A 21,553-nucleotide genomic window follows, 5' to 3' on the forward strand; every position below is an offset into this window, starting at 1 on the left:
CCAAGCGATAATATGTCATGTTCTGTCCCGGGTTTTACCAACAACCCTCAGCTCATACTCTGGAATAACTGGTGTAACTGAACTTGCTTTTTTTTTTTTTTTAAATAAATACAATATTTTTCTTTTCCTTTGATTTGATTTTATTCGATCATAATGTAAAATGAAGTACAAAATACATTAAAATCAGGATTACACAAGAAAGCGCAAGCACTTATTTCCATTGTGGTCCCATTAAAACACGTAAAACAGCAATGGCAACGTTATGATTTGACTTAATATTGACTCACTGTACTATGTAAATGATGAAAATAATAACAACCACAATTATAAAATAATAATAATAAAATTAGTAAAATAAAAAGGTGTTATTTTCTTGCTGTCTAAGACCATTAAAAAGGTGATTCTTCACTGACAGTTTAAAACTGGACTTGTTCTGAATACTTTTAATATTGTTGGGGAGTTGATTCCAAATTTTGATTGCTGAGTAATAAAATGATGTTTTTCCAAATTATTTTACATGTGGAACGTGCAGAGCATTGTTACTGGATCTGGTATTGTGAACCTGGTTAATATTGATAAAATTATCATTGAGATGGTCTGGTGCCTGATGATGGATGATGCTATGGACCATATTTAACTTTAGTTGATGGACTCTTAGCTCAACTGGCAGCATACGGACCTGTTCAAATTCCTGTGCCCCAATATGGGTTCTGGCTGGTGCATTCAAAAGATACCAAATGATTTTGTTCTGGGTACACTGCAGCCTGTACTTGTGCTTCTGAGTGAGGCCAGTGTACCAAGATGCGCTGGCATAATCAAAATGGCTCTGGATGAGAGCAGACACTAAGAGCTTTTTAGTTTCATGGTTAATATTTTTGGCTTGCCTATACAGAAACTTGAGCTTAGCATTTGACCGGCCAATAATGTTCTTTACAGTCCTGTCTCCAGATAAGGATTGGTCCAGGTCAACTCCTAAGTACTTGACATGGGAAGAGCATGTCAATGTTTTTCCAGCACATTGCACCTCTATTGAGTTGCACTGGTGCAACTTCTGTTTTGAGCCAAAAAGTATTGACTCAGTTTTTCCCAAATGTAGGGACAGCTTATTGTCTACCAGCCATTCTCTAACTGATTCCAGCTCTGTAGACAGGGATTCTTGAATGTCAATACATGATTTGCCCGAGACAATCAGGGCAGAGTCATCTGCGTACAGAAGCAATTTGCAGGTGACTGATGATGGAATGTCATTAACATATATCAAAAACAAAAGAGGGCCTAGTATGGACCCTTGGGGAACACCACAAGTAATGTCTGCAAATGAAGACAGTGTTCCACCCACTTCCACCATCTGTTTGCGATCATGAAGATACGACTGGAACCAGTTAAGGGCTAGACGCTGTAATCCAATGGCTTCTAACTTATCTATCATTATTCTGTGATCTACCGTGTCAAATGCCTTCTGAAGATCAATAAGGACCATGCCTATGTAATGGCCTTTGTCTTGCTCCTGTTTAATATAGTCAGTCAGGTGAACAAGACAAGTATTAGTGGAATAGGTAGATCTGAAGCCAGACTGAAATTGATAAAGGAGCTTATTGGCTCGGAGGTACGCGTCTAGCTGATCGTAGACAACCCTCTCTAATAATTTAGATACTGTGCTCAGGATTGAAACAGGTCTGTAGTTACTAGCTTCGAGCTTGTTACCTTTCTTATAAAGAGGAGTAACCCTGGCAGATTTAAGGTCTGCTGGTATATCTCCTGTTGATAAAGACACATTTAGAATATGAGTCAGGGGGGCAGCAATGACCGTAGCACCATCTTTGAGAAACCTAGGAGACAACTGGTCGAGACCAGTTGCCTTACCGACTTCAAGTTTTGACAACAGATTGAGGACCGTTTCTTCAGTGACACATTGGAGAGAGAAACCGTTTTCAGGCACACCTAGTGAATTATAATAAGAATTTACATGTGGTTTACCATATTTTGCACTACATTCTGGCAAACAATCTACCAGTTTTGAGGCGACAGTAGTAAAGAAATTATTAAAACAATTTGACACCTTTGATTTGTCAAAGCATATGTCACCATCAATATCTAAACCAACATTACATGTATTGTTTGATGTTTTCGATAATGTTCCTAGACTTTTGAGTACATTCCATAGCTTTTTTGGTTGATTAAATTCTGATACTTTATTACCTATATACTCAGATTTGGCCTCTCTTTTTCTGTAAGTTTGTTGGTACTGCACCCTCTTTCAGTACGGGCTTATAGCCAACGCTCCTCAACAGATCAGAGGTCTCGTATGAGTCTTCAGTAAAATGTGCAGAGCAGAGGAGAGACCACTTTGTCGGCGCCCAATGTGCCCGTGAACTTTTCTCACAAAACGCGTCCAAATCTTTGCAGTTTGAGCATTCTTGGGCCATGAATGCAATGTAAATCCACCTTCTGTCGTGTTGCTGCACCGTCCAGCAACACCTCTACATGGCATGGCGATAAATTAGCTCAAAATGGAGGATCAGAGTTGCAGTCAGCTCTAGGCCTGTCGCAATATTCGATATACTGACTTATCGTACGGTAAATGAAAATGAACTTGGTAAAAAAAAAAAAAATTTTACTGCGATTTTGGCATTTACGCGCTGTACATCTACATAGGGAAGTCGCCAGAGTATTAGCTTGACCCATTGACTGAATAAAACACCTCGCTGTCTTCTGTCGTCTCGCATGGCTCTCTGTCAGAGGCGGGGCCTCCCAGCATGCAACAGTTGTCCAGCCAGGGTATCCACTGAAGGGGGAAAGACCAGAAGTTGCTCCGCTGTACAGACAGTGAATGCGTTTGTTCAAGTTTTTTTGTTTTACAAATATTCCAGCCAACAAGTTCGGAACTAAATGGAATTGGTTCAGAAGCCAAATTGCACGGCTCCGGTGTTGGAATATTTCGGATTTGTGCCTAACGACAGAGGTGAACCAACTAATTTGAATAAGCCGGTTTGTAAAATTTGTTTTAAAACGGTCTCAGCAAAGCAGGCTAACGCCACAAACCTGCATGCGCATCTCAAACACAGTCACCCCATCCAGTTTTCTAAGCTGGGGTTAAAAGCTGCAACAGTTGCAGAAGCACAGCCCTCACCTTCCCAACAGCTGCACATTAGTGATGCTTTTGCCTGACAAAATAAATATAAACAGGACAGCGCTATATGGTGTACGCTAACAGAAAGCGTAACTCGATATATAGCCAAAGAGATGCTGCCATTTAATACAGTAGAAAAGGCAACATTTAGAGAAATGCTGCAGAAATTTGATACAGTATGAATTACCAAATATATATATATATATATATATATATATATATATATATATATATATATATATATATATATATACGTTTCACAAACTGCCATCCCAGCTTTGTACAACAAAGTCAAAGATGACATTCTGGCTGAGATAAAAAATGTCTCGTTTTACTCTGCCACTACTGACATGTGGTCAAGCTCAAATATGACCCCCTACATGAGCTTAACCATACATTACATAACTGCTGACTGGACACTGCAGTCAAAGTGTTTGAGACTAAATACATACCGGAGAACCAGGGCTTAATTTGAGCCGGAACATGACGGAACAAGATCCGTAACCTCCATCGTCGGATCCGGCAGTTATTTTCATTTCATTCGGTGTTCCGGCAGCTATTTAAATGGATCAGATCACCTCTGTGACCATCACAAAGGGGGGAAAAAAAATCAAACAATTAATTAAATAAATAAGTAAATAAATTTGTTTAGTGTTCGGTTTTGATTTTGATATGTTGTTGATTTCTCTCCTATGACATCCACAAAATCTATGCGAAAGGGGAAGGGGGGGGGGGGACATGGGGTGTATACTTCCGCTCAATAGAACACCGGGTTTTTTGTAGCCATTAGCTTGCGCTGTGGAAAAAATGGCAAAAAAAACAAAGTTTACTAAAATTTTTCAAAGTCCCAGGACAGCCGGATCCTAAACGACCTAAAATGGACGACGTTGGACACAGTGACACTGCACCAGCACCTGCTGCAAGTGTACCAGTCCGCGGGAACGATCAAAAAGAAGACTAGAAGAATGATGATGGCGGTGAAGCTAGAAGTGTTAGCGCACCAACCCCAAAGCCTTTTGACAAAGAACATGGCGAAAAGGGAAAAAAGGTGACTGGTAGGCTACCGTACATTTCAACAGGAATGGACAGAGGAATTCGCCTTTGTGGGGTGAGAGGGTCCTGCTTTGTGTCCAGTAGGCCTATACAATAACAAGATTGCATCAATGAAATAAAGCAGCACTTCGAAACACGCCAAGTTACGTTTGCATCAAAATATTCAGCGGGGGACAGGAGGAAGACGGCATGTCAAGAGCCTCTTCATTATGAAAAAGAATATATTACACTCAAATTGTTGGTCATACGTAAAAATGCATTTTAGTTGTATTCAGTGTCACTTTTTATATATGGCTCTCACGAAAATGTATTTGAAAATATGTGGCTTTCATGGCTCTCTCAGCCAAAAAGGTTCCCGACCCCTGCCTTAATGTATGTGTGGAGAGCGAGAGTGAACTTGAGTGCCTGTTTGGAGAACATTCTGAGCGTTGTCCATTGTTGTCCAGGATTTGATAACTGGTGCTGTTGCAATACATGTCATGCAATAGGCGTGTGTGCGTAAAGATATAGTAAACCACCCCCCGCCTTTTTTTTTTTTGAGTCACTGGATCCACCCACCTCCTGCATTCCGGGACCTCCCACTTCACAAATTAAGCACTGCGGAGAACCATACTGCTGTTATACTTGCAGAAAATCTGAAGTCTGCTTTAGCAGACTGGGCACTGGATGAGAATAAACCGGTTTGTATAACTAGACAATGAGTGTGTTTGCATGCACATAGAGAAAATCGAATTTCTGCCGTTGCTCGACTGAAATTGAAGTTCTAAATGGCATGGAAACACCTTAGCTCGGCTGAAATTGAACCGAACTTGATTTCTCGTAACCGAGCTACACGACCTAGATTATGCAATTTTTGCCGAGCTACTTAGTGCATGTAAACCCTATCGAGCTACGTAGTCCAGCTACTTACTTCAGCACTGCCCCTTCTGGGAGTGACGAGACCACAAGCGGGAAACACAACAGCCTCGGTCGGAAAAAAAAAAAAAACCAGCCTCGGTCAGCATGACACTTCAGATCAACTTCAACTTGGTGCCCATTTTGTTAGGAACACTTCTGTTCGTACATACAAACTACAAACACTCTTCTTGTGAACACGGAACTGATAACTTTGTTTATACTCTTGAACAATGTTGCCAGATACTGCTGACGTTTTCCAGCCCAAAATATGTTCAAAACCCGCCAAAATGCACTTAAAACCGCCCAATTAGGCGGGAAACCGCCCAATCTGGCAACACTGCTCTTGAATAGCTCTTCTTCATGACGACAACCGGAAGTGTACCAACACGATGGGACGTGTAGCGCCACCTGTGGCTCGGGTGTACCTCAATGTACCTCACACAATAGCTCGATTTCCTTGTGTGCATGTAGGATTAGATTTCTCTGGCACCCCTGCTGGGACCCTTAGCTCGATTACCGACAGCAGCTCGATTTGGATGTGCATGTAAACATACTGAATGGTGCTAACATTGTGGCAGCAATACGCAATCTTGGCTGGCCATGGCTCAGTTGTTTTGGCCACAATCTCCATTTGACTGTGACTCATGGTTTGGACAGTGGCAAGGAACGCACAGCACGTGCCATGGGCCTTTTGTAGAAATCTGGTCAACAGCTTCAACATGAGCTGGATAAAGAGGAGACCTGAGGAAGGCACAAACTGAAGCTAATCTTCCCCAACACAGTTTAGTACTGGTGAGTGATGGATGAATCATTGATAGTTGATATGTTACAGACTATTGAAAACCTTACTAAATTGATATTGCAACACAATATATTTAAAGGGTTCTTTTTTTTATTTTCAACTTATTTTTAGAGCCTATAACGTAAATGATTCAATCAGTATGTATGTAATAATCACATCATTTGTTGGATTATATAATATGTACAATTACTTTTGATAAACATTAGAAATGTAAAAAGTAGTATGTTTTTTAATGTGGTGATCTAGATTAAACTGATGACAAAGAGCAATTGCTGTCTTTCCCACAGAATGTTGCCAGACGATGGGGAACCAACCAAAAAATGGTAGAGAGGGTGCTGGAGCAGCTCCCAGCCATAAGACGTGTACTGGTTGAAGACCAAAAACATGGCCACCTCAACCCGACCTGGCAGGATGTTTCAGTGTTAGAATCCATTAATGCAGCAATGAAGCCAGTGGCTGATTTCACAGATGTTCTCTCTGGGGAAACGTATGCATCACTGTGTCCTCAGTAAAGCCTGTGTTAGAACTTCTGAAAGATGAACTTTTATCACCAGACCCCAGTGATACTGCACTGACAGCAAACATAAAGTCAAACATGTGCAGGGTATTGATGGAGAAATACAGCCCACCTGAAATCCAAGTCCTCCTGACAAAGGCCACTTTCTTGGATCCAAGGTATCATGGTGGCATGGAGGATGCAGCTGTTTTGGATGACATCAAACAGCAGCTCATTGAAGAGCTGCTAAACATAGAAGAACAAGAAGGAAGCAAAGAAAGTGCTAGTGAGAATGAGGGCTCCAGTAAAGGTGCCAGGGGAAATGATGACGACCCTACACCAGCACCCGTGAGGAAGAAAAGACTGAGTGGCCTCCTTCAGAACAGAAGAGCCCAACTCTCAAGTCAGGCACAGGCTGCAGTACCAAAAAGAGTTCAAGTTGATGCAGAGCTGACCAAATTCTTTCAGGAAGAAGCACTTGATGCATCATCTGATCCCCTGATGCGGTGGCATGATAATCGGAGATGATTTCCTTTAATGGCCAAGTTAGCAAAAAAAAAATACATGTGTATTTGTGCAACAAGCACCAACTCTGAGAGAATGTTCAGCACAGCTGGCAACATAGTCAAGTTTATTTGTATAGCGCTTTTAACAATCATTGTTGCAAAGCAGCTTTACAGAATTTGAACGACTTAAAATACGAGCTAATTTTATCCCTAATCTATCCTCAATGAGCAAGCCGGTGGTGACGGTGGCAAGGAAAAACTTCCTCAGACGACATGAGGAAGAAACCTCGAGAGGAACCAGACTCAAAAGGGAACCCATCCCCATCCGGGCAACAACAGACAACATGACTATAACATTAACAGTCCTAACATAAAGTCAGCTTCATTGATGCTATAAACCCCCCCACCGACAGAAACCCGAGCGCAAGACCGTTCACGTCAACTGCAGTCCCCAGCCACAAAAGCACCACTGCTAGAGTCCAGACCATCCTCCAGGCGTGACCCCCAACTGTCCACATGGAGCCACCCTCCACAGAGCGATGCGATGAGACTCCAACCAGACACAGGGCACCAGGATGGATCAGGCAGGTCCGAGGAGCAGAAGAGGTCAGCATCTCGATCCCAGGACCGACATGTAACTCAGAACATTGCTACTCCAGAGCGATCCTGCCTTAAGCCCCACAAGGTAAACATGTTGGTGTTCCTTGCTCGGAATCTGTCTTAACAGTTAGTTACAGATACCTCTCTTCTGAGTGTTCTGGAACTTTTGGACACATCAAGAGACACAGAAAACAAATCATACTGGAGGGACCATTTAGTTGTTTTGTTTGTGGTAAAGTTCAGTCACAATTGACATCTCCAGCCACAAGACACGAGAAGACATTGGACAGTAGTTGTAATTTGTGGAAAAGGTTTCAATGATCGTGATGTCCACAGACAGTCTGAGAGTTCTAAATTGTATTGTTGTATCAAACATGTTATCTCATTCTAATTGTTGTTACTTTTATCCAAATGACAGCTGGCAATACGCTGTTAGTTTGCACTTTTTGTTTATCTGGGTACTAATCTTTGTGAAACTGGATTGGCAGAATGTTGCCTGTGAAGAAAAGAATGTCTTTTTATTACCCTGTGTCAAGTTAATATTTACTAAGTGCAATTTTTAAGAGCCATAGATTGTATTTTATTTATTGTTTTTGTTGAGTGGTTTTGTTTGTTTGTTGTTTTATATCTCATCTCATTATCTCTAGCCGCTTTATCCTTCTACAGGGTCGCAGGCAAGCTGGAGCCTATCCCAGCTGACTACGGGCAAAAGGCGGGGTACACCCTGGACAAGTCGCCAGGTCATCACAGGGCTGACACATAGACACAGACAACCATTCACATTCACACCTACGGTCAATTTAGAGTCACCAGTTAACCTAACCTGCATGTCTTTGGACTGTGGGGGAAACCGGAGCACCCGGAGGAAACCCATGCGGACACGGGGAGAACATGCAAACTCCACACAGAAAGGCCTTCGCCGGCCCCAGGGCTCGAACCCAGGACCTTCTTGCTGTGAGGCGACAGCGCTAACCACTACACCACCGTGCCGCCTGTTGTTTTTTATATTTTTAGGTTATTTATTTATATTTATATATTTTTTTACGTTCCACTGTTGAATTGAATAAGTTGACTTTAATTAAAGTTTACTGTCTTTGAAAAGGTGTATTTGCATGATCATTACTAGTGGCATAAAATTGTCTTGAAAAGACGTCAACAATATCATTTATCGCAATAATTTTGGAGACAATATATCGTCCAACAAAATTTATCATCGTGATAGGCCTAGTCAGCTCTGTGTTTTAGTATAGCAGAAATGGCAAAGAGACCGATAGACTTCCTGCTGTGACGTTACGGACGTCAAGGTCATTCACTTAGATCGCTACCTATATAAATCACTTTACTCGTAAAAATTACTATATTGGATTTATTAACGCTTAAAACTATTCCTGTGTCATTCTTGAGGTCTCGAGGCATTTATAAACGAAAGTGAGGCCATGGTTCTGCGTATACGCTTTAAGCACATGAGCAAAATAAATTGATGGTTTTGTGTTTCATGGGATGTGAGATTAACTATGCAGTGCCTCCTTGTTTACAGAAGAAGGAGGACTTCTTCAGTTTCTGCAGAGACACCCTGCTCTTGAAGTATCTAGAAATATTGTTCATTTAAAGCGTAAGTATAATGGAACAAATTAGTCCAGTTCTGATTTGAAGTTTTTCACTAAAGCAGATTGTTTTTGTCCTTTAATTCACTTTTAGAGCATGTTATAGGACATTGTCTTCCTGTTCCAGCATCTGATATGTCAGCACACAATAGGTATTTTTTTAAATATATATTTTGCTTAAATTCAGCATACTGTGCTGAAATGAGGTTGGGTTTCATATGTGTCATGGGTTTGTATTTGTATGTAATTTCTGTAACATTTCTCGAGATCAAGACGGGCTACCTTTTCTGGGGCGTCACAGTGCGTAAATTGTGGCACTAGCCATCCATCTGGTGCTAAAAAGTGCAGACGCTGTAGCACGCTTACCCTAAACCCAGAGGAAAATGTTTGCATATCTGGTAAGAGCTGTTTCATATGATCTCTACTTCATATCTAGCCCAGATGAAATGTTGGATAAAATGTGTCTGTGTAGAGGAAGAAAAGACACTTCAGTTGCTACCAAACAGCATACGAGAGGAGTTGAATCTCTTGGAAGCCCAAGGACAGATCAGTGAGGATATGTCAGTGAGGAGTTTCCAGCAGTCTGATTGCATGCAAAGCACCTCGAATAATTTGTCTGCCACTCGGAGCACCTGTTTAAGCAGTTTCCAGCAACCAGAGCAGCCAAGGAAGGACTCTAGTGAGAGCCAGATTTTGTGTCCGATGTGGGAGGAAAGGGTGCAGTGTGACGGGAAAGATATCCAAGCGTTTAAAGATCCTTCAGCACAAGCCAGCTTTTCCCTTGACAGGGAGCTCAAGATGCAGAGCTGCAGTCACAGGAGTGATCATGACCCAGTACCTCTGCTGCCAGGCACCAATTCAAATGTTCCTAATTTAGAAGAGGAGGCTCAGCCAGAGTATTACAGTTTCAACAGCACCACAATGGAGTACACATCTGCCCAGTGGAGTGATGCCATTAATACCTCAATGATTGCCACTAAAGACAGCATTGAAGCATCTACAGCTGATGAGCCTGTGGCCTGTGGTGCAGAGAATGGTACATTCCCTGATTCTGTATCCTTCCTCAGCAACTCCTCCGAGTGGACTGATCTTCCAGAAGACTGCCAAAATCTCAGTAATGAGGATGACCCGGAATGTGAGTCAAAGACGGATGAATATCATAGTGTGACTGAAGAAGAAGAAGAAGAAGAAGCCTCAAGCTCAGTGGCCTGCATTCAATGCACTAATCCCAGCTGGTCAGTATCCAGCCAGTGTACTCAAGAGAGTGAGTTTACATGTGCGGGGTGCGTTTCGTCTGCCAGCCAGAGTGAGCTAAATGTCAAAACCACAGCAGCGTGTGAGGTCTCTCCTGTTTCCTTCAGTGTAAGCCAGGCAGTAGATGCTAGCAATGACTTTAGAGCTTGTTTTACATCCACCCAGGCCACAGAAATCACTCAGGGCTTCTTTGTGAAGCATTGCCAAGATGTTTCTACTGGCAGTGACTCATGCCCTGTTAACCAGGAGACTCGGGCAATTCAAAGGCCCACTTCTGAGAAATGCACCATTACTGATGTCTACATGTCTGACTTGGATGCTCTTTGTGAGGTAATCTAGCTTGGATACACAATTTTTGTGAGCTGGACTAATGACTTGCTAAAATACTTGGATCTCTTCCTTGTCAAGGAATTTGGGAAACTCCGAATGATGGAAGAAGAGTTAATGCATTTAAAGGACGAAATGGCAAGGTAACTGTCTCAACTGCAAGACTGATTGATTCATTTGCAAAAATTGCCTCTCGTTTACACTTTTTAAGGTGATGATATATAAGGCAACTTTTTGGGCAATGTTGCTGGCAATGGGCAACCAGATGAGAAACAAGGCAACTGGTTAAGGCAGCAGACAATTGGCAACAACCAATCAGATAAGAGCAAATCTATTGCCAGGGAGACAGACACCACGAAGATGGACACTGAAACATTTGGAGCGGTCACTTTTGTCTTGGCTTCAGCTTTTATTTTGCTCACGTATCACTTCTGGAACAAAACTGAACAGATACTCTGGTCAAAAGATAATTTGCTGTTATTTTAATATCTTATAAGTCAAAATAACCACATTATTCTGTTATACTTGTTTTTAAAGGAGATACGCAGAACCCCATCTCATTATCTCTAGCCGCTTTATCCTGTTCTACGGGGTCGCAGGCAAGCTGGAGCCTATCCCAGCTGACTACGGGCGAAAGGCGGGGTACACCCTGGACAAGTCGCCAGGTCATCACAGGGCTGATGCATAGACACAGACAACCATTCACACTCACATTCACACCTACAGTCAATTTAGAGTCACCAGTTAACCTAACCTGCATGTCTTTGGACTGTGGGGGAAACCGGAGCACCCGGAGGAAACCCACGCAGACACGGGGAGAACATGCAAACTCCACACAGAAAGGCCCTCGCCGGCCATGGGGCTCGAACCCGGACCTTCTTGCTGTGAGGCGACAGCGCTAACCACTACACTACCATGCCGCCCCAATACGCAGAACCTTTGTTTTTTATATATATATATATATATATAAAATTTTTTTCCCCATTTATGCAGCATACAAGAGTCAAGGGTGGAGATACTATCCACTCAGAAATGTATTTAATAATATATATAATGTATATTATTAAATACATTTCTGAGTGGATAGTATCTCCATCCTTGACTCTTGTATGCTGCATAAATGGGAATAAAAAATGTATATATTTTTGAGAGAGTTAAAATTGACCGCAAAGTTGGCATTCGAGCTGCCCCGCTGAGCCAGCCAGCCCTGGGTGCGTGACGTCACAGCGATAACCGGTTTTAAGGCCGAGGCTTTTGACAGCCATAGACCAAAGTCATATAAATAAAAATTTATGGTGAAAGTAAGAAATCCCGTTACCAACTTGCTCAACTAAGACTGATTTGACTTCATTGATTGTGGGTTGACTCTCATTAAAACAGGATAGGTGTTATAACTTATGCAACATACATGTACATGCATGCATTTTCACTGATGAAACGTAAAAGGCTAATTAAATAATCAGACAAACTGAGACAATCACATTCTGAAGCAAATTAAATAATCTTATACCGGTAACTTAAATACACAATACAAGTTACACATATTAATCTAAATGCAGGTAAACATGTTTTGTATCCAAATGAGAGTCGCATCTTACCCGTCTGTGTTCTCGCTTCTTGTGGCCAATTGTTTTGAAATGATCTGACTTTCGGTTGTTCGTTCAGTTCCCCTTTCATTCGCTTCTTCCACGCAAGGGCGAGATGGCAGCAATATCCAGCGGAGAAATCGGATGGCTGGTCCACTCATTCTCAATTTTCTCCATACTGAGTACTCTGCCATTACCTCTCGGCTCAAGCAATTACTAAAACCTGGGACAGGATGTCACCAGTTTTAGCAACAACTGCGGGGAGGTCACTGCCCAAGCGATAATGTGTCCCGTCCCATTCCATCCCGGGTTTTACCAACAACCCTCAGCTCACACTCCAGAAGAACTGGTGCAACTGAACTTACTTTCCTTTTTTTATAAATAAAATAAATACTTTCCTTTTCTTGTAGTTTTCTTTTCCTTTAATTGTTGGTACTGCACCCTCTTTCAATACGGGCTTATAGCCAACACTCCTCAACAGATCAGAGGTTTCGTATGAGTCTTCAGTAAAATGTGCAGAGCAGAGGAGAGACCACTTCGTAGGCGCCCAATGTCCCCATGAACTTCTCACAAAATGCGTCCAAATCTTTGCAGTTTGCACATTCTTGGACCACGAATGCAACGTAAATCCACCTTCTATCATGTTGCTGTACCGGCCAGCAACACATCTACGTGGCATGGCGATAAATTAGCTCAAAATGGAGGATCGGAGTTGCAGTCAGCTCTGTGTTTTTAGTATAGCGGAAATGGCGATGAGACCGATAGACTTCCTGCGGTAACGTCGAGGTCATTCACTCTGACCGCTTCCTATATGAATCACTTTAATCCTAAAAATTATTTTAGATTTATTGTTAACACATAAAACTATTCCTGTGCCATTCTTGAGGTCTCAAGGCATTTATAAACAAAAAGTGAGGCCATGGTTCTGCTATATGCTATATGCTTTAATAATGCTACTAGCCTCAATCACATATGCTAATAATTGAGATACATCACAAAAACAATCGTTTAATTCTCATCTCAGCAAAAAAAAAAAGGGGAGGGGGGAGGATGTGGACCAGGATATGGCTGCTGAGGAGAAAAAGGGGGTGACGGAGCTCCTGAAAGACTTTCTTTTGTTAGATCCTGAAGTTTGTACTGTTTCGCCCTCGGGTTCCACAAGTAGTCATGCTCTGTATATGAATTGGATCAGATGATAAGTTTAGACAATCTCTATTACAACTCACAAAAAATTAAAAATCATGAGACGCTCATCACTTTTAACTTGACGCAAGAGAGCTAACATTATCCCTACGTAGCTAGTAATAACTTTCCATTAACTATGTTAGCAAAAACCACCGCTAGTTGGCTAAATCCCATTCAATCTCTACAGAGCGGTGGTTAACTAACGGCAGTTTACACTTAGCTGAAAAATCGATATTTTAATTACAACCTGAGCACATAAAAATGGACGTCTGTTGGTTTCCTAAGCATTTGATGAGGTAAATTCACCACTTTGGGTTTACGCACAAGTTAGCGGTATAAAAAGATAAGTTGTCTCTCTCTCTTTGCTCCACTGCCGCTGAGACGCCGCCGTCTTTGTTGAAAATTTCAGAAGCTGTCAGGTGGTCATGTGATTTGCTGCTAGCACTCTGATTGGATGATCTTAAGTTGGACAAAGCGATCAGAATTGTTCAGATAGAAATTGTTGCCCAGTCTCAATGGGAAAGTGTCGAAGCGCAGTTGCCTGGCAACATTGCCCAAAAAGTTGCCCCTGTGGATCATCAGCCTTAGGCTGCATTGAAAGGAAGGTTTTTGTACAAATTAGATTTTTTTTTGTAAATGACCTTTGTGTTTAGTCAAGTAATGTGCATATGAGTATTTGTTGAAATGTGATTTGTTGTCCAAGTCATAATGGAAAATATCAGATTTGCATGTTTGTTCTTGGTGTGTAGTGGGAAGATGACTCACTAAATATTTTGAGTAAAATTTAGAATAGCTGCTTGTATAAACAAGTCTTAAATGTTTTTTGAAATGCATAATCCAGATCTGGTCTTGGCAGTGCTGGAGGGCTCAGGAGTGAACAGCCGAAGAGTCACTGTAGGTGTGGTGCTGTTCCACGTGCTAGATGGGCTGAGCTGCGTCTCCTGGCTCTGCAGTTTGCCATGTGCCAGCAACATTGCTGGAGGCGCTTCTATACATCACCACAGAGTGAAACTTCACTTCTGGGGTAAAAGACAACATTTGAAGTGATGTCTTAAGATTCAGGTCAAAGATTTGGGAAAGGATCCTGTTGATTTTTGAATGTTCCTGTCTTCATGCAGAACTCAAGCACTGCCGGATGCAATGTCACAAACCCTGAAGAGCCTGGAGGACAACTACCTCAAGATGAAGATGAAGATACTGGAAGGGGTTCCTCTGGATAATCTCACACCTCTGTCTGTGGACACTGAGAGATTAATAACTGCAACGTGCTACAGGCCGTCTTTGGTATGCAGGTTGCACGTGGCTAAAAGAAGAAACACCAAATGAAGTATTTACTTTTAGCATCACAATTTGATCATGGGCCCTTTTTTTTCCTCCCCAGATTTATGAGGCTTTTTTAGGTGACATTCTGCCGGAGTCCTCATTCATGTATGTTTTTAATTTATTCTGGAGATGATTAGACCAATTATTTCAATTGCCTGTGAAATTTGTAATCGATTGTCATGTTTTTATGTGTTAATTTTGACCGTCAAAAGGCCCAGTGGTCTTGAAGATGACGGCCAGGCTTGCCAAGCTGATGAGTTGTTGAAATTGAACACCACAGACAAAGGAAACCTCAACGAGAATACAACAGGTCCTCAGGTATGTATTGCTGTGTGTGTGTGTGTGTGTGTGTGTGTGTGTGTGTGTGTGTGTGTGTGTGTGTGCGCGCACAAAGTATTCAATTTAAAAAAAAAAAAAATCAAAGTTGGGTCAGCATTTACCCAACACACACTGTACTAATGCTTTGCTTGGAAGAGGTTTAATTCCTCAGCAGATGATGAGAGAGATGCTGGTACGGTAACTGCGAGAACTTTTATTTTTGATTACTTTTGGGAACTTGTGCTAGTTAAGGTTCAGTCGTGAGTGCCGACTTACATGGAGGGAACAAATTCTCTGAAAATGTTCAGTCATTGATGCAGATTTTCCTTCTTCCTCTGTTTGTGGACAAAACTGGCAGCATGATTCTGCCACATCATCTAAAACTGCCAGCAGTAAGAGACATGGAGGCATGCCTCATTCCAGCCAAAACCCAGGAGTCTCTAGTGAGGCCAAGCCTGGTAAGAAGCATGAAAAGCCACATTGGCTATGCATTAAAAACTTTGTGTATATGCTCACTGAGCACTTTTATTAGGAACACCTACTCATTCATTTAGCTAATCCTGTGGCAGAAGTGCAGTGCATAAAATCCTGCAGATTAGCAGTTTCAGGTAACGTTCATATCTACCAGCAGTATTTGGGGGGCAGATGTGATCTCGGTGATTTTGACTGTGAAGGTGTCAGATGGGCTGGTTTGAGTATTTCTAGAACTACTGATTTCCTGGGATTTTCACACACAGCAGTCCCTAGAGTTTACTCAAAATCATGCAATAAAGGAAAAAACATCCAGTGAGCAGCAGTTCTGCAGATAGAAATGCCTTGTTGATGAGCAAGGTCAACAGAGAATGGCCAGGCTGGTCTAAGCTGACAAAGGCTACACTAACTGATAACCCCTCTCTACAATTTTGGTGAGCAGAAAAACATTTCGGAATACACAACATGCCCAACCTTGAGACGGATGGGCTACGACTGGAGTAGACCACGTTGTGCTCCACTTCTGTCAGCCAAGAACAGAAAGGTGCTCACTGTAGGCTCACCAAAACTGGATACATGTAACCTGGTCTGATGACTCTCAATTTCTGCTGAGCTTGGGTCAGAACTTGGTGGCAACAGCATGAATCCATAGACACCAACCTGCCTTGTGTCAGCAGTCCAGCCTGGTGGGGGTGGTGTAATGGTGTGGGGAATGTTTTCTTGGCACAGTTTTGGGCCTGTTAATACCAATCAATCATCACTTGAATTCCACAGACTGTTTGAGTATTGTTGTTGACCATGTGTGTCCCTTCATGGCCACAATTTACCAATCTTCCAGTGGCTACTTCCAGCATGATAATGCACCATGTCACAAAGCAAAAGTCATCTCCAGCTGATTTCATGACGATGAGTTCAGTGTTCTTCAGTGGCTTTCCCAGTCACCGGATCTGAATCCAGTTGAACACTGTGTACTTTGGGATGTAATAGAACCGGAGATTCACAGCATGAAAGTGCACCTGAAAAATCTGCAGGAATTGCAGTCATGGCAACATGGACCAGAATCTCATTATCTCTAGCCGCTTTATCCTTTTCTACAGGGTCACAGGCAAGCTGGAGCCTATCCCAGCTGACTACGGGCGAAAGGCGGGGTACACCCTGGACAAGTCGCCAGGTCATCACAGGGCTGACACATAGACAACCATTCACACCTACGGTCAATTTAGAGTCACCAGTTAACCTAACCTGCATGTCTTTGGACTGTGGGGGAAACCGGAGCACCTGGAGGAAACCCACGCGGACACCATGCAAACTCCACACAGAAAGGCCCTCGCCGGCCGTGGGGCTCAAACCTGGACCTTCGTGCTGTGAGGCAACAGCGCTAACCACTACACCACCGTGCCGCCCCTGGACCAGAATCTCAAAGGAATATTTCCAACATCTTGTGGAATCCATGCAATGAAGAATTGAGGCTTTTTGAGAGCAAAGGGAAGCCCTAACCAGTATTAAGGTGTTTTCACACTTGGCCCCTTTCAGCCCTCAAAAAGAACTCTGAGTGGTCAGTCAGCATTTTTTGCACATACTAGTGCATCTCAAAAAATTAGAATACCATGAAAAAGTTCCTTTTTTTCATAATTTAATTCAAAAAGGTAAACTTTCATATATTCTATATTCATTACATGTAAAGTGAAATATTTAAAGCCTTTTTTGTTTTAATTTTGATGATTATGGCTTATAGCTCATGAAAATCAGAAATCCAGTATCTCAAATTATTAGAATATTCCCTAAGATCAATCAAAAAAAGGATTTACAATACAGAAATGTCCAACTTCTGAAAAGTATATTCATTTATACACTCAATACTTGGTTGGGGCTCCTTTACCATGAATTACTGTATAAATGCGGTGTGGCATGGAGGTGATCAGTCTGTGGCACTGCTGAGGTGTTATTGAAGCCCAGGTTGCTTTGATAGTGGCCTTCAGCGTATCTGTATTTTTGGGTCGGGTGTTTCTCATCTTCCTCTTGACAATACCCCATAGATTCTCTATGGGGTTCAGGTCAGGCAAGTTGGCTGGCCAATTAAACACAGTAATATCATGGTCAGCAAACCATTTGGTAGTAGTTTTGGCACTGTGGGTAGGTGCTAAGTCCTGCTGGAAAAGGAAATCAGCATCTCCAAAAAGCTCGTCAGCAGATGGAAGCATGAAGTGCTCTAAAATCTCCTGGTAGATGGCTGTGTTGACTTTGGACTTGATAAAATACAGTGGACCAACAGCAGCAGATGACATGGCACCCCAAATCATCGCAGACTTTGGAAACTTCACACTGGGCTTCAAACACCTTGGATTCTGTGCCTCTCCACTCTTCCTCCAGACTCTAGAACCGTGATTTCCAAATTAAATGCAAAATGTACTTTCATCTGAAAAGAGGACTTTGGACCACTGAGCAAGAGTCCATTTCTTTCTCTCCTTAGCCCAGATAAGACACTTCTGACATTGTCTCTGGCTCAGGAGTAGCTTGATATTAGGAATGTGAAAGTTGTATCCCCTTTCTTGAAGATGTCTGTTCATGATGGGTCTTGATACACTGACACCAGCCTCAGTCCACTCCTTGTGAAGCTCTCCCAAATTCTTGAATCAACTTTTCTTGACAATTCTCTCAAGACTGCGGCCATCCCTGTTGCTTGTGCACCTTTTCCAGCCACCCTTTTCAGCAATGACCTTTTGTGGCTTACCCTCCTTGTGGAGGGCATCAGTGATCATCTTCTGGACAACAGTCAAGTCAGCAGTCTTCCCCATGATTGTGGTTGTGTGTACTGAACTAGACCGAGAGACGCACTGTGTTCATACTGTTTTACTCAAACTCAAAATGAAATATTCTAATATTTTGAGATGGGGTTTATGTTTTTGTACTGTATGCCATACTGATTAAAATTAAAATAGAAAAATGCTTGAAACATTTTAGTTTATGTGTAATGAGTCTATAATATATAACTTTCACTTTCTTAAATAACTGATGGAAAATATTTAACTTTTTCACAATATTCTAATTTTTTGAGATGCACTAGTATATGAACATGCTAAATGAACTCTGACTCCTCTGAAATGAACCAAGCTGAGACCACCTTGGTATGTGGTCTCAGTTCGGGTCACTTCAGTACCACATCGTAGTTCACTTAACTTGTGCGTTGTGAACAAGAAGTGCTCCAGGTCTTCTTCGCCTTTTATCATTTGTATTTTAGCCCTCTAGGCTTGCTGCAGACAGACCGAAAATATGCTCCAAGAGAAAGCTACCCATCATCCGAAGCAATAAAGGTCTAGGAGCTCCGGAGGAACTATAGCGTGAACAGAAAGAGGCCTGAGGCTCCATCGGAGCTGAAGTGGACCAGAAAGTGAATTTGGTCCTCTTTCAAATAAACTTAGTGTGAACGCCCTAAGAACCGAGTCTCTTTTCTGTAGGTCCAAACTTTGGTCCACTTTAAGAGGACTGACTTTTTTTTTTTACATGAAAAAAAAATCATAAAATCTCAAACACCCTTGGTATATTGTTCCTGATAAAGTGTTCGGTGAGTGTAACCTGTACCATGTCTTCACATTTCAGTTTTGTTGAATGGTGTTAAAAATCTACCAGGTACTAGGAAAAAATTTTTTCATGTATATACACTCCTTCAGGTGCTCCTAAAGACCTCAATAGCACTGATGCCTGGTTTGATGCAGAGGAAGAACTTGGATGTGACCGTCAGAGTTGTAAAGAAGACAAACAAACAGGGAAGAGAGATCAAGGGGACTCGAAGAAGGAACAAAATGGTTGTAGTTTTTTAAACAAATGATGTGAAATTTGCATTGATATCCCCCCAAAATCATTAAGTTTGAACGCAACCCTAATGTACTCCATTTGCATTTTGTTGTAGTGGATACAAATAGAAAGAAGGACCAATGTTTCTTGCTTTGTGTCTCAAACTTGTCAAACCGTGTTACTGAGGTGAGGATGATGGTAAATTTAAGCAATGCCATGTATGACGCAATGTGTGAGTAAGCCATCAGGATGATCTCCAGATGGGAGCATCACTCACCAAATTATTTCCTGATTGTAGCGTGATCTGCTGCTCTGGTTTGCGAAGTACCATACCAGTCAAGTGTCCCTTTCCAATTTTGGTGACACCAGGTAAGGCTTTATAACATTAAATATGTGATGTCATGATTGTCAACGTAAAGGAGCAGTGGTTGTTACAGTATATTCTAACTGCACATAAGGGAATATTCATTGGGTGGGAGGGGATGTATGATTTGGCATTTGTTGGACATGTAAACTTGCTCAAGTTTGTGTCTTCCATGGTTGTGCTTCTTTAGAGTTGCAATAGTGAGTGTGAGAAACCCCAAGGATGCAGAGGCTGCAGTTAGGGAGATGAATGGCCAAGCCATTCAAGGCCACACTCTCCATGTGGAACATGTCCACAAGTCTCCCGCAGATGGTCAGGCCACCAGCAAAGAGTCCTGCGTTCAACTTTCCCCAGCTGCCTATAGAACAGAAGTGCTGATCACACATAGCTCAAATAATAACGTTCGTGCCTCTCGAGTGAGTATAACGCAGCAGACACTTTCAGAGATGAGAGAAATCAAGGCTCTATATTGCCACAATGCATGCATTTCTGAGTTTACGACGCATCCCTACCACCTAAGTCCACTGGAGTAGTTAACTGTGTTTTTGTTCTATTCTATTTCTTTCTAAGCCCCTCCGCTGCAGTCTGGATAAGCTTACCAACATATGCAGTACACCCACTGCGTCTGGTACCTGTGTGCCACAGCACTATGGCACCATGGGAAGCTTCGACACAATCATGGCCCAGTTATCAGGGCGCCACCCAAAAATGGGCAGACAACGGATCATCAGCGCTTTGCTGGAGCTGCAGGCAAAGCATCATGGTGTCCTCAGTGGCCTGCCCCTCAGAGATATAGTTGATATGACTTCGGAACTTCTCACTCACTCAACCACAAGCTAAACAAGACTAAGGTCACATTGTTTTTGTTGTCTGATTATTTGTCCATGTTTAGTTTTTTCAGGCATTTAATAGCCTTGTTATTCTAATTGTTTGCGGGTTTGTTTGTTTTTTTAATTTGTGGATTTTCAGAAAGTGTTGTTGCGTGGTAAACTTTCCATGTTGAGCTAATGTGTACTGAAAAGAAAATATGGAAATTGTTACTTTTTTTTAGTAGGTTTGCCCTGTTAGGACTCAAACATAGAAAATGGTCTGTTCAAGACTGTTTATTATACAGTGGAGTGTCAGTTTCTTAGAAACATCTAGCTTGCACTTGTACTAATTGCCCATTTCATCAGGTACACCTACCATACAAGTCTACTGGCTGGAAATCAGTTTCTTTCCAGTTTGTCGACCGCTGCAAGTCATTTGAGAGGATGGAGGGGGACAAAATATACACAACATCTAATTAGCTACACTTAGTAATTAAACCAGAGAACAGATTAACTTGTAATCATGTAGATGTACCTACAAAAAAGGTATAAATCAAGGTATGCTTGCTTAATTAACTGGCAGTCCACTGTTTAGTTTTCAGTACTATGTATATAGTTGGCCAGAAAGGTGAATCACATGGCAACTGTTTTTTGCTTTTGAAAAGGAAAACCAATTTCCTTATGTTCCATTATCAATAAACATTCTGTGCCTGAAGTGTAACGCTGATGTCTGTTGAAGTATGTGACTTTCTGAATAGTTTAATTCCTGCTTATCTATTTTTCTGATTGTATTGTTACAGCTTTTTTAATCCAATGAAAAGGAGGAAGCCTGTCATTTCTATGGTGAGAATTTGCAAATATGGATCACAAAGAATATGGTTTAATTCATAGTAAAGAGTCCAAACTTTTGACTGATTTCTCATCTCATTATCTCTAGCCGCTTTATCCTGTTCTACGGGGTCGCAGGCAAGCTGGAGCCTATCCCAGCTGACTACGGGCGAAAGGCGGGGTACACCCTGGACAAGTCGCCAGGTCA

At 42.0% G+C, this 21,553-nt stretch overlaps 1 protein-coding gene across 1 annotated transcript in view; it reads left to right on the top strand.

Moving 5' to 3' along the window:
* Nucleotides 1-21,180, top strand: part of rbm44 (RNA binding motif protein 44) — a 35,829-nt gene extending 14,649 nt beyond the window's left edge. The window contains exons 4-18 of the mRNA XM_060928781.1: nucleotides 9,022-9,096; nucleotides 9,183-9,240; nucleotides 9,356-9,486; nucleotides 9,561-10,672; nucleotides 10,751-10,812; nucleotides 14,282-14,464; nucleotides 14,559-14,724; nucleotides 14,822-14,868; nucleotides 14,976-15,081; nucleotides 15,440-15,539; nucleotides 19,221-19,355; nucleotides 19,460-19,530; nucleotides 19,643-19,713; nucleotides 19,869-20,124; nucleotides 20,279-21,180. Of these exons, the coding sequence (XP_060784764.1) occupies nucleotides 9,022-9,096; nucleotides 9,183-9,240; nucleotides 9,356-9,486; nucleotides 9,561-10,672; nucleotides 10,751-10,812; nucleotides 14,282-14,464; nucleotides 14,559-14,724; nucleotides 14,822-14,868; nucleotides 14,976-15,081; nucleotides 15,440-15,539; nucleotides 19,221-19,355; nucleotides 19,460-19,530; nucleotides 19,643-19,713; nucleotides 19,869-20,124; nucleotides 20,279-20,548 (2,843 nt within the window). The 3' untranslated portion in view covers nucleotides 20,549-21,180. The remainder of the gene's footprint in view (nucleotides 1-9,021; nucleotides 9,097-9,182; nucleotides 9,241-9,355; nucleotides 9,487-9,560; nucleotides 10,673-10,750; nucleotides 10,813-14,281; nucleotides 14,465-14,558; nucleotides 14,725-14,821; nucleotides 14,869-14,975; nucleotides 15,082-15,439; nucleotides 15,540-19,220; nucleotides 19,356-19,459; nucleotides 19,531-19,642; nucleotides 19,714-19,868; nucleotides 20,125-20,278) is intronic.
* Nucleotides 21,181-21,553: the final 373 nt, after the last annotated feature.

The sequence above is a fragment of the Neoarius graeffei genome, chromosome 9 (assembly GCF_027579695.1).
Source record: "Neoarius graeffei isolate fNeoGra1 chromosome 9, fNeoGra1.pri, whole genome shotgun sequence".
Classification (NCBI taxonomy): domain Eukaryota; kingdom Metazoa; phylum Chordata; class Actinopteri; order Siluriformes; family Ariidae; genus Neoarius; species Neoarius graeffei.